Source organism: Silurus aristotelis (assembly GCF_946808225.1).
Source record: "Silurus aristotelis genome assembly, chromosome: 29".
Lineage (NCBI taxonomy): Eukaryota > Metazoa > Chordata > Actinopteri > Siluriformes > Siluridae > Silurus > Silurus aristotelis.
The window spans coordinates 10,143,859-10,156,810 of record NC_139602.1 but is presented as its reverse complement, the minus strand read 5'-3'; the positions used below and the strand labels follow the sequence as shown (position 1 = coordinate 10,156,810).

The following is a 12,952-nucleotide window of genomic DNA, read 5'->3' as shown; positions in this document are numbered from 1 at the left end:
AGTACAGGAGTGTGACAAGAGCAGCTATGCAGTGTGTAAGCCGGCTCTACACCAAAACCTGATGTCAACCCTGGTCAGTGTAGACGTCTCAGGTTTTTGGAGAGTTCTACTGGTTCCCTGCTGACTGAGCTGAATTGAGCTGAAGGAAAGCACCGGGCTCCAGATGCCATTTACTGACGTGAACGTGAGAGATAAGAGGACGCACCGAGTGACCAGAAAGTTGGCGAGGGGAAGAGCACATTTCTTTTTGTTTGCCTTCTGAAGAAGCTTGATTGCTCCTCGTTTCCTCGAGGCCTCTTTCCACAAAGTCGAAAGGCTTTATGGGAAAGTTATTCTTGTAGAACCCTGCTCTCATTTTCTTTTAATAGATCTTAAAGTTAAAAACCAAACGAAGATCCAAATAATTTTTTTTTTTAAGGACAACATTGTAAGGATGGCAAATTCAGGATTTCAGCTCCTGGGCTACTTCTTGGCTCTAGGCGGATGGGTCGGGATCATCTCGACCACGGTGTTGCCCCAGTGGAAGCAGTCGTCGTACGTAGGAGACGCCATTATCATGGCAGTGGGGCTGTATGAGGGTCTGTGGATGTCCTGTGCGTCCCAGAGCACAGGACAGGTGCAGTGCAAGATCTTCGACTCGCTGCTGTCCCTCGACAGTAAGTATGACGACACTATTGAGAACGAGCTCTCACTCTCACTCGCTTTGTCCAGCGGTTGGGAGTTAAAGAGGACGATGTAAAGAGTTTTGTAAAGTTGTTCAATTGTGATTGAGAACGTAATCAGGGTCTCTCAGACGTACTGGCTTTTTGTAACTCATCGGGGCTGTTAAATTACATTTGCACACCGTTTTACACTTGAAATATTTTTCAAATCTGTAATCGGTGTACATCACACTAAAGAGCATGCGTTGACTTGCTTGAATTTAGTTTTGTTTACTTTCTTACCATTACACAGGCACCAGACCTTTATCTACTTAGCGTGCTATGAAATGCAGTGAACTCAACAGTTTCAGCACAACACTGTCACAGAGGCTGTCCCGAATTCATGAATGGTGGTTGTTTTGAAATGAAAAGGCCAGTGTTGGGGACAAACACCACAGATATGAGCAGAATGCAAAACGCTCTTCTCAATACAATGCACCAGCATTGTTACTTCTTTGCTGTGCTAATCAGTTGTATATCTTATGCTAAGATATACACTGGGCTAATATTAGTGTGCGGTTTTATTAAAACAGTATTACAGGATTACAAATCCGAGCTCAGAGAATGAGAGCCATTGACATCATTGACTGGCTTTTTATTGATTGAGTGATTGATTTGTGTTGCTGTCAGTACTGGGTTTGCAAAGTGTTCTTTTACAGGCCTGAGTATACCTCAAACACAATCAGGACCGAATGATTGGCCAGAGAGCTAGAAAAGTCTTATAGATTGTTCTTGTAATCTCTCATCATTACATTTTACTTTCTGTACACAAGACAATACGACACACTCTGAGCTTTGGTCCTGGATTTACAAAGGAAACCAATTTGTTTTTCTTGGATTTTTATAACTATTATAGATGCCAATAAAACAAATGTTATAATAAAGTTAGGAGCCAAGCTCATTGGCCAATCCATCATTTTTTACATCGTAATTTTACTTCTAAAAGCTATTCCAGACACTAAGTAGGAAAGGAAACCCCAAATGACATAAAAGTTAGTCAAGCTGCCCCACTTTTGTGTAATTTATCCTTTGCACCATCGATTTCACATCATGGCCAGCTTCCAGTTTCAAACCAAAGGAGTTCAGGATACAATCCAAACACCCATAATACTGTACAACTCATGTTGGAAGCCACAAATGGTGATGGGACTGTCTGATTCCACTGTCCCCGCCCTCGCTAGTGCCATTGTTGCTCTAGACTTAGGTCATCTGGATGGATAGTAACTGCAATGTTCTGCCTCGTGTATATACAGGCGGCCTCGGCCTTCTACAGCGCCGCATTGTTTGTCCTCTTGCTCGAGATTCTGACAGTCTTTCTTGAATAATTGTTATTATGCATGGAGTCATCTGACCGCTAGAACAGCCGGCACTGTATGGAACTAGAAACACACACACATAGACACACACACAGAGACCCACATATAATCTTGCTCAGTAGTTTCATTATCTCCTTATTTATTTATTTAAACCAAGAATCAAACACTGCATTTTAAAGTCTTAAACCTTGAAGAACCAATTCGCTTAAAATAGGTCCAGCAATCTACAGGGTCCGAGCCATGATTTGGTGAAGGTGCTTGGGCATGATCGCTGAAGCCTATTCTAAAAAAAAACATGAATGTTTTAATAACAGATAATTATAAATAATAATAATAATTAAATAAAAAAATCGCAGATATGGCATGAAGACAAAAAAAAATAATCACCTGAAAGCTAAGATTTCAAAACACTAAAAGATTCAGCCTGACTAATCTCAATGGAGAAAGAATTCCACAGTTTTGGTGCATGGGAGAACAAAACCTGATCATCCATAGAACGTAAATGGCTAGGAGCAACAATTCGATTTTCAGAATAAGAGGAGCAGAGACCACGGCTTAGAGTTTAGACAGTTGTGTCAAGTAATGAGGTGCCATACCATGTAGGGCCTTAAAGGTCAGCATAAGAATTTAAAAATCAATTAAATGACGCTGAAATTCTGGACACCTGTAATGAACACAGCCTTTGTGGTTCTTGATTGTACTTTACACCAAAGATTTCAGGTGCTTGGACCCGCAGGTCGCTGAGTCTTAAATGCCCATTGTCCTCATCGTAGTGTTTATATTTGTACTGTACACTGGTTAAACTTGGAAATGCAGTTCCTCGCTCCATTAACAGAAATATCACAAGTTGACATTTTCTAAAGGGTCAGGAAAGCAGATAAGGAGGAAAAACAACCGTGCTTGTGATCCATCCGAATTTTGTGTCCCACTAACATTTAGGCGTTTGCTAAAAGAACGAAACAGGAAGTGGATTTTCTGTACCAAAGTGATTGCTAATAGAACTAAACAGGAAGTTGATTTTTTCTAACAACTCCGTTTGGCTTGTCAGTATTATGATACTACAACGTATCTGAGTGGTTAATTTTAGAACATTTTGACTGTAATTATTCAAAATATAGTGTTTCGTTGACAACAGATTGCTTTACAGTGTTAACTGAGATCATTTGAAAGGGAGAAATTGAAAATAACGGTAGGAAAAGGTTAGCTAAAAATATAGTCACAACGTTAAAGCAACACTTATATTACATGGGGCAGTGGTCACTCAGGGGGTAAGATGTTGGATATTAAGGTCTTTGGTCAGACCTTAGCACCAACAAGCTCCTACTGGTGGGATGGTTTTACAAACATTCAATAAATTAGTGTGTAAGTGAAATAAATCTTTAATACATGAACAATACATCAAAGTGATTTAACTGGTCAGATGAATTGGTTGAAGGTTCAAAAGGCCCTTCAAAGAGGCCATTAACAGACCCTTATCTTTGAACTATATCAGAATTATATGTCTTTCTAGATAATGGCCTCAATTACAAATAGTGTAAATGTTACAAATATACAGGTGCTCTATATATAATATAATTGTAAGTTGTTCTGGATAAGGGCGTCTGGCAAATCGCATAAATTCAAAAGAATGGTAAGAGTTATTAGTTTAGATTTTATATGAAAGTCCTGGATGGCTTTTGTTCATCAATAAATTGGTGTGTGAATAAAGTAAATCGGTCTTATAATTGAACTCAGATGAATTAATTGAGGGTTTAGTTGAATAATTTTGCACAAACTCATCAGCAAAACATACAAATCTTTTTTGGCAGCTAACTGGAATTTTTTTCTATTGAGTCTTGATGAAAGAGACTTTTTAGCGGTGCACAAAAAGGTCCTTCAAATAGACTTCAACTAAGCATTTAACAATGCATGAAGCACATATGCAAAAATATGCATACACACATACACAGTTAAACACTCTTTGTAATTCTGATTCGTACATAACTAATAAAAATTTTCAAGAAAATTTCTTATTTTCCAATAAAAAAAAAAAAATAAAAAAAAACTGTGTCGCCACCATATGCATCAGTTATGACGTACAAGAGTGGCCCACGAGCCATCGAACAATAGACAAAGCCCCAAAACACACACACGCAGCTTCTTGAAGTATGCACTCTGACAAAGTGCACACTTGCTGGCCTTTTCTTTGTTTGTACCAGGCACTGCCAAGCTTGGCACCGGGCACAGAGTGGTGGGAGGCCGAATCCACCTCTCTGCCCCTCCACCCCTCCACACGGCCCGGCTCTCACTACTTCCATTCAAACATAAAGCTCTGGGATCAAAGCGACACCCTGCTGGGTCAAACCACCCTGCTTTTACACAAATCACAACGGGGATGAAAGTAGAAATGAAAAAAAATAAAAAAAACGCTTTCCCTTTGCTGAAATTTGGCTTCAAAGTAAGTGTGTGTAAATCAGACTTCAAAAAAAAAGTTACGTGTTGACTCTCTCTTTCTGTTTTATTGCCTCGTTTCAAGTCTTTATTTCTTTTCAACATGCCACCATATTTACTGAATAAAAGGTCAGCGAGGGAAAGCTTTCGAGATCCTGCTGGACTCCGTAGGACGACCCTAAGGCATTAAAAAGCCATTGTTATGAGCTCGACTTGACATGTAATACGCATGAGCCTGGTACACAAGGAGCGACAGATGAGCGAACAATTCTCCTTTTGTGGAAAAAACACCACGCCGATCCCGACAGCGTAAAACATGTAACGGAGGCCCTCCTACGGCGTTCTGTATGCGCTGGAAGACCGCGTGGGCTCGGCGTGGAATTTCAGAGAGGCATCCAAGTCAATTGAAACACAAGGATGACAAGCTCAAGAGACAGCAAAAAACTTACATCTTATGGCTTTACTGCCGTTAATTTACTGTTTTTTTTTCTTTATGTTCACAGGAGAATTTACAAAGCAAATGGTTTGTTTATTTGTAAATGACCAGCTGCAGCTAGCTGTTTAAGCCCCGCCCCCTTATCCGCATGTTTCCCTGCCCCAATCAGGACGTTACAATAGTAATATACAAGTAAACAGCTTTATTGATGTTAATGGTATTTAATGTTGCTTTTTTGTTTGGCTCACAGGAGCATTTCGACAGGAAATTGCCACGCAATGCGAATGCAAGTTAACGGAAGCGGATGCGAGTGCTGGATAATTTACTTAAACAAGCAAACAATTTAAAATAACAGGCAAAATCTGAACCAAAATCAGGCAATGATTCAGCGATTGGCAGATAAAACAAAAACAAGGCAAAACAAGAACAAGAAAACCTGGAAACCGAAACGAGAGCAAAAGCAAGAATCAGAATCAGAATACTTTATTGATCGCTTAGGGGAACTTGTTTGGTTGCAGTTGCTTTCAGTAAAAGATTGAAGTAAAGAAAATATAAATAAATATACACTAGTTTATACTATACATATTAATTTATATAATATTTTATATTTTCCATAAATTACAGAGACATGGCCGACACAAATGGGGACATAAATACAAACGTAAATGTACACAGAATTTGGGACAGCTGTAACCACGAACACGTGAACACATGAACCAGTGATGAGACGGGGAGAAGACGTTAATGGCGTGAAGAGGATTAACTTTGGACAGGAAACTTTTTTGTGTATTTGTATTTTATTCTTCTTACATTTAACCAAACCAACAAACCAATTTCATGAGCATTTTTTCAATCAAGACAACTTTTCAAGGCTAAACATTTTATTAGGACAAAAAAAATTCGTTAATAAGGCACACTTATCCTAGCGATGTTAGGAAGCTGAGGCCAGACATAATACAGTGGCCCTGGGACACAGAGGGTTAAGGGCCTTTCTCAAGGGCCCAAGAGTAGCTGCTTGGTGAAACTGCAAAGCTTTTTAAACAAGCATATATATATATATATATATATATATATATATATATATATATATATATATATATATATATATACATACACACACAATTTTTATAACTTTTTCTGCTCGTTCCAGTCCACATCCAGACGTGCCGAGCTCTGATGGTCATATCCGTGCTGATGGGTTTCATCGGCGTTATCGTGAGTGTAGTGGGCATGAAGTGCACCAGGGTGGGCGACAACAACCCCGCCACCAAGGGCAAGATTGCTGTGGCAGGAGGAGGCCTCTTCCTACTTGCCGGTACACACACACACACACACACACACACACACACACACACACACACACACACAAAGTTGCTAAAGAGTAATAAATTATACATTTGAATAATTAGATAATATAATTAGTAGTAATATTTGTATTAGTAGTATTAATAATACTGGCAGTAGTAATAGCAGTAATAGGAGAATTTGTATTATTAGTAGGAGTCATAATAGTCTTATAAGTGGTAATAGTAGAAGAAGCATTTGCATTTCTACTATTTTTTTTTAAACAATATGGTTTTCCTCAGGATTTTAAATGAAGGCAAAGTGGGTGTATTTTTGTGCAAAACGTTTTGCACGTTTTTTTGAGCGGTTTTAGACAAAATTTTCGTCTCTTTTTTGAAAACTCCATGTTTGATTGTGCTGGTAAGTGTATCTGTGACCAAATCCATTTTTCTCCTCTGTTAGCCATTGTGGAATAAAAAAACAGCTATTAAATCTACACCAATGTATTTAAGCCTGTGAAGGTTGCAGCAGTTGCGGTCTGCGAGCTTTGACTAGTGCGTTCTCTGACTATCCGAATAAATATGAGAAAATGCCTTTTAGAGGGCCTCAGAGTAAGCAAGCTGCAATCTGATTGGATAAAACTACAGCTACGAGCAACATGGATTTTAAGCTATAGGATGCCGATAGGATGCAAGATGCAGCACATCTGAGAGAAAGGCTATGAAATAAAGAGAATAGACTATTGGGAATGAAAGAATACAGGCCTGATGGCCTGCCACTGATTAGTAGTAGCAGTATTGGTCATAGTAATATTATAGTAGTAATAATAACAGTAGCAGTAATAGCAGTATTAATAGTAGAAGTAGAAATAGCAGTATGAGCAGTAATAGTATTAATAGTAATAGTAGTATTACTAATAGTATTAATTAAGTCAGTTGGATTTATTTTTCAGTATCAGAGTAGAAACAATAATAATAATGGAAGTAGTAGTTGTAGTAAAAATATAGTTAACAAATGGTGTTTTTCTCCTTTAGATCACAATTAAAAAACGTATACACAGTGCCCAATGACAGTGTTATAAACACGCCACTATTCTACACCACTGTACTTAATAACACCACTTCACTATGAGTTTTGGAAATAATCATACAGGCCTCAGTCCTAATGAAATGATTAGGATTTCCTCTCTCTTTTATGTACAAACAAATCCATATAATGCATACTCATCTCACAGGATGTGACATAAACCTGACATAAGCCTTTATAAAATAGTTAAGAACATTCACTCTGTGTGGACGTATGTACGTGTGTGTGTGTGTGTGTGTGTGTGTGTGTGTGTGTGTGTGTGTGTGTGTGTGTGTGTGTGTGTGTATATATATATATATATGTACGTATATACGTCCACACATATCACTCTATATGTGATTTTTCCTTTGATTGAGCAAAAACGATCCTGAGAAATAACAATACAATAAGAATAGTATTATGATAATAATAATATAAACCACACAGCTGTAGGAAGTCTAAATTAATTTCCCATACAAATCAGTAAAGCAGTTTAAGTAGTAAACATCATTACCACAATAGTTCTTTATCAGGAGTCCGGTCCTGTTTGTTTATGTCCTTGGCTGAATTAAGAGAATTTCCGGCCATTCATAGTAAACACACTGCGATTTCTGTCTTCCGAATAGGTTTGTGCACTCTGGTGTCTGTATCCTGGTATGCGACGCAAGTCTCCGTTCACTTCTTCGATCCAAACACACCTCATAATGCCAAGTAAGGAATGAATATTTGTTTATTTTCTATCGTTTGCATACATAAATTATATGTGGGCAAAGAACACGATCAGCTAGTGTTTTCCAATGATTAAAAAAAAACGTTTCAGAACATGAAAACATTTGAAAAGATTTGGATTTAAATAGATTCAAAATGCTTCAAATAATAATAAATGTACCTAAAACCACTCTTTCATTTTTTTGGTTTTAGGTTTGAATTTGGCTCCGCCCTGTTTATCGGCTGGGCGGCGGCCTGCTTGACGATCCTGGGCGGCTCCTTCCTCTGCTGCTCCTGTGCTAAAGAGGCCCGAGGCGGGCAGCAGTACTACCGGCAATCACAGACCTCTACTGCCAGGGAGTACGTCTAAAAAAAACAAAAACAACTACTGCAATCATTAAAGCATGAAAAATTACAAAAAAAAGTGTCTACGTGTAAAAGGTGGGCGAAAGAGACAGAGCTCCTCCCCTTTACTATGATTACACCTCTGTATCTGGAACAATGCATTCTTTATACATTTCTCTCCGATTGACTTTCGCATTATAAATATACGTATAGTATATAAGGTATAGGCCATAAGTTTGAACAGTTTTGCATTTTTTCATACAATTTTTTCACATTTTCAGAGGTGTAAATCTAGAATCCGAGCCTCTAGAATATAGCCTCAGATATTCCAAAAACAGGTTAAAAAATATAAATATATGAGCGTTTTTGTTTTTGTTTATTTTCTTTCTCGCTTGGCTTTGAGCTGCACGGTTGGAGCTCTGTTTGCCAGCTCGGCATTTCCTACAAACCATCACCACTAAACCGCTGCAATCTACTGAGGAGGCCAGAGGTTATAAGCATTTCACTTTCTACTAATGAGGTCGTATAGGATATATATATATTTATATATATAAACCTATAAGACCATTAATTACACACACACACACACACACACACACACACACACACACACACACACACACACACACACACAAACACACACACACACACAAACACACACAAACACACACAACATTTTCATAATGCATGCATAAGGCAGTAATGCCCCTGTTATAATTACTTATGGCACTTAATGACTTAATAACATTCATGTGGTATATACCAGAGATAAGCACTATTTTAAGAAAACTGAAGGTATTATAAACATTTTAACTAATTATGCTTGTGTTACAGTGCATTAGGTCATTAGTACACATTATGACGCATATAATGCATTATGACAACTGACAACAACAGTTAATTATTCAGTTGTACATTCATGGCTTTTAAAATGTCATGCATACTTGTATAGCTGCTAATGAGCATTCATACAGACTCATAATAGGCTTTATGTAGGCACTAGAATACTATTCGAACAGGTTTATAATGCATTATGAATTCTGTATTCATGGAAAGCATTACGGCTCTATTTGTTTGGGTTTAAATGTTTCAGTTGATGGAAATTCCATAACACTAATGAAGATGTGGTAGAAAGTGGAATGCTGAACTCTTGTCTCCAGATCTGTTCGCCGTCACCTTTTGCACACAGGGTTCTCTGAACCTCTTATACCTTCATCTAATACAAAAAATAACCACATTTCATTCATGTTTGTACTAATAATCCACACGGAGGGTGTAGTAAAGTCAGACCAGGGGTTCAGTCAGCATTATTTCATCATACTTTCATCCGTTTCCATTCATCATGTTCAATAGGATTAAGATCAGAGCTTTATAGCAGGAGATCTTCCTACTTCCAACTAACATAAAACATAAATTCTACTGCATTACATTTATGGCATTTGGCAGAAGCTCTTACATTACTCAAGAACCAAGAAGTGGTAGCTTGGTGGTGCTGGGATTTTAAACGCATGACCTTCTGATCCAAGGTCCAATGCCTTAACTACTGAGCTACCTCCTCTACGGCATCCAAAGACACCCCATATAGTTTTGTGCCTCCAACTTTGTGCCTCCAGTGTTGGGGAGGTCAGGGCTCTGTGCAGGCCACTTGAGTTCTTTCATCCCAACCTTAACACTAACGCAAGATGTTCTCATAGAGTTTGCTTTGTTCCCAGGAGCACTGTCATGCTAGAAAAGTTCTGGTTCCAGTGAAGGGAAATTGAAATTGTGAATCTACAGTATACAGAGACATTGTATGAGGTAGTATGAAAACGTTTCAAGACTAGCGCACTACAGATCCAGTCGCTTTCGCCAAAGGTCCTACCTCAGATGCTTTAAAACCTGGCAGTAGAACTCACTATTGAGGGTCTGGCCCCGGGGATGAATTCTCGATGCACAATGATGCAAATGTCAAAAAAGACGATGAGCATGCACTTGGTCGAGATGCGGACCTGCCTCGCCTTTTTTCGGTCGTGGAGATGATGGGCTTTTCCACTGTGAAGACTTCGTCTCAGGGTCGTACCTGTACGCCCGAGTTTGGTCACTGGTAATGATCCTCGACATGAAGGACTGGTTATTCACAACACCCTGACCTAGTCCTTGACGGACTTTGACACGGTGTTCCTTCTGCTTCTGGGTCAGCAGCCTGGAGATGAACGTGACAGCAACACAAATGCAGCAAACGCGACAAATGCAGCATTGTTGCGTAATGTTCTCCGACGATCATCATGCACAAGTTGCTGAATGTTTTCAACATTTTCGGGGGTTGAGCTTGTTGAAGGTTTCCTGATCTCCCGTCATCTTCCAGTGATATTCTTCCGCTCTTGAAGCGAACGTGCCAACTCAAAAAACCTTGAATGATTTATTGCTGAATCGTGTCGAATGTCTATGTGGCAGATTTGCCTGGTTTTACATTAAAAAAAATGTCACGTTTGCTCTTTGCTCTAACTTGCTCCTGACCAGTTACAGCACAGCTCCTGATGTACACAGGATGATGTCTTTTGGCACACTGACTTATGAAGGTCAGTGTTTCATGTGACTGTGCATGCAGTGTTGAGCTGACATCTGTCTGTGTGTTACAAAACTAGTCTCGAAACCTTTTTGATACCGCCGTAATTATCAGACTTAGCATGGCTGTATGATCAGGTCAGTCAGGTGCAGTCAGATTAGTCACTACCTGATACACTGTTCAGAATGAAACTCTACCCCCTCTGACCATACGTTTCGTTTTGACTGGCATTTACATGAAAGAAAACATAAAAGGAATCATAAAAAAATCCTCAGGGAGCGCACATAACATCAGAATCGCACTAATCACTGCTTGAATATGGTCACTAACCTCTCCATGTGACCTACAGAAAGTTTAATGAGCCGGTCGATTTGTCCTCTAATGAATGCTGTTCTTTTCTGGCTTCTCTTCTTCTCTTCCATAATTCAGGGCTGAGTTACTGAGCGAGACTAGTTTCCCTGACTGAACAAATCTCCTTGCCTTTTCTCGAAGACTGGTCAAGCTCGACTCCCTGTTTCTGTCCCTCCTCATCATCCACTTCTACCTTGATTTCAATTTCGGATCTTTCTCTCTGTGTTTGTGTGTGTGTGTGTGTTTGTGTGTGTGTTTTCCATTCTCTCAGTCAGAACCTCTACAAGAACTAAATATGGGTCGAACAACTAGCATGTGTGTGTGTGTGTGTGTGTGTGTGTGTGTGTGTGTGTGTGTGTGTGTTTTATCCTGCATCCTCTTGAATCTTTGGGTCCTCGTCACTCTCTGTTGCTCTTTCCTTCCCGTTTCTTTTCTTTTTTTCCTTTATTGCAAACTTAAACATGTCTTTTTCTTTTAAATTTCAGAGCAAATGTTAAAAGTTCATCACCAGACAAAGGGGAGCAGTTCTTATAGTTTGGGAGAGGGCAGACTTCCATCAGGTCTCACGCTGGGTTAGATTTTTGGCAACTGACAGACAAGACACTCTCTTGGTTATAGAGTCAAATACATTATGATCTAAAACAAAAAGGGGAAAAAATATAGTTAATGTTAACAAGAAAAACACCCCAAGAAATGATGTACTACTGTTATCTGTACTGTGTGCCACCTTGTAAATGCTTCTGAATGCATCTATATCTATATATCTATATCTATCTATCTATATATATATAAATGACATGATATTGTACTGTACAGTTGTAGTGTTGCTTTATATGCCACTGATCTTTAAAAAAAAAAAAAAGCGCTTATGATCGAGTGAGCCAAAAAAATCCCATGTAGAGTTTGTGAAACTAAAAAAAAAGGAAAGTTTTTTGTAATATTCGACCTCATCTTTCATGAGACTTTGATGATATTCAGGGTACGTTAATGATGATGCATTTGATCCAATATGCAAGATCTTCACCTGTTGTTGTTGTTGTTGTTGTTGTTGTTGTTGTTGTGTAGAGTGATAAAACCTAGTTTTACATATATAACCAAGCTTTCGACTTACATTTGGCCTTTATTTTCCGAATCTAAACAACACAGAGATGACTGGATATCCCTTTATTTTCCCTTATTAGAATTATTTCAGTCATTTCACCGTTATGGCATTTTATTGCCTTACTGTATAGAAACACTGTTATCTTTGGTATTTGCATTTTAAATAAAACACACACACACACACACACACACACACACACACACACACACACACACAGAATTTTTTTTTTTTACTGTACACTCTTTCTCTCTCTTTATTCCTCTCTCTTTCTCTCTCTCTCTCTTCTGAGTGCACAAATGATTTGTGGAGATGAATTGCTCACTCCTGACTCGCTCTCAGGCGTCTGGTCTGTTCATCTCACACTGAGACGCACTCGTCTGCTTTCTTTACACCTCACAATGTTGTGTGACGTTCGCCTTGTAATCACAAATACTTTTTCTTCTGTATTATTATTATTATTATTATTATTATTATTATTATTATTATTATTATTATTATTATTATTATTTTATTATTTGATTTGATTTTTCAACCAACATGTCTCCTAATATTGAAATATGTAATATCTCAAATAAAGGGTCTTGTGGGTGTTTGTTTCTGTTTTGAAATGAAATAAAAAAAAAAAAAAGATCACACACAAAGTGAATGGAACTGTGGAGTTTTTACCAT

General features: G+C 38.4%; 1 protein-coding gene across 2 annotated transcripts; it reads left to right on the top strand.

Moving 5' to 3' along the window:
* Positions 1 to 11,868, top strand: cldn19 (claudin 19). Of its 2 annotated transcripts, none has more exons than XM_083535587.1 (5): positions 1 to 656; positions 6,034 to 6,198; positions 7,859 to 7,943; positions 8,154 to 8,300; positions 11,667 to 11,868. In XM_083535587.1, exons 1-5 carry the CDS (start codon positions 434 to 436, stop codon positions 11,713 to 11,715), a joined length of 669 nt encoding a protein of 222 aa, XP_083391713.1. In that variant the 5' UTR covers positions 1 to 433; the 3' UTR covers positions 11,716 to 11,868. The 2 variants fall into 2 exon arrangements, with proteins under 2 accessions (XP_083391713.1, XP_083391714.1); XM_083535588.1 differs by having other exon boundaries at positions 11,260 to 11,868.
* Positions 11,869 to 12,952: the final 1,084 nt, after the last annotated feature.

Coding starts and splice junctions, on each gene's coding strand:
- cldn19 (XM_083535587.1), top strand. CDS start 434: ATGGCAAATTCAGGATTTCAGCTCCTGGGCTACTTCTTGGCTCTAGGC. Junction 6,199..7,858: donor AGGCCTCTTCCTACTTGCCG/GTACACACACAC, acceptor TCTTCCGAATAG/GTTTGTGCACTCTGGTGTCT. Junction 7,944..8,153: donor AACACACCTCATAATGCCAA/GTAAGGAATGAA, acceptor TTTTGGTTTTAG/GTTTGAATTTGGCTCCGCCC.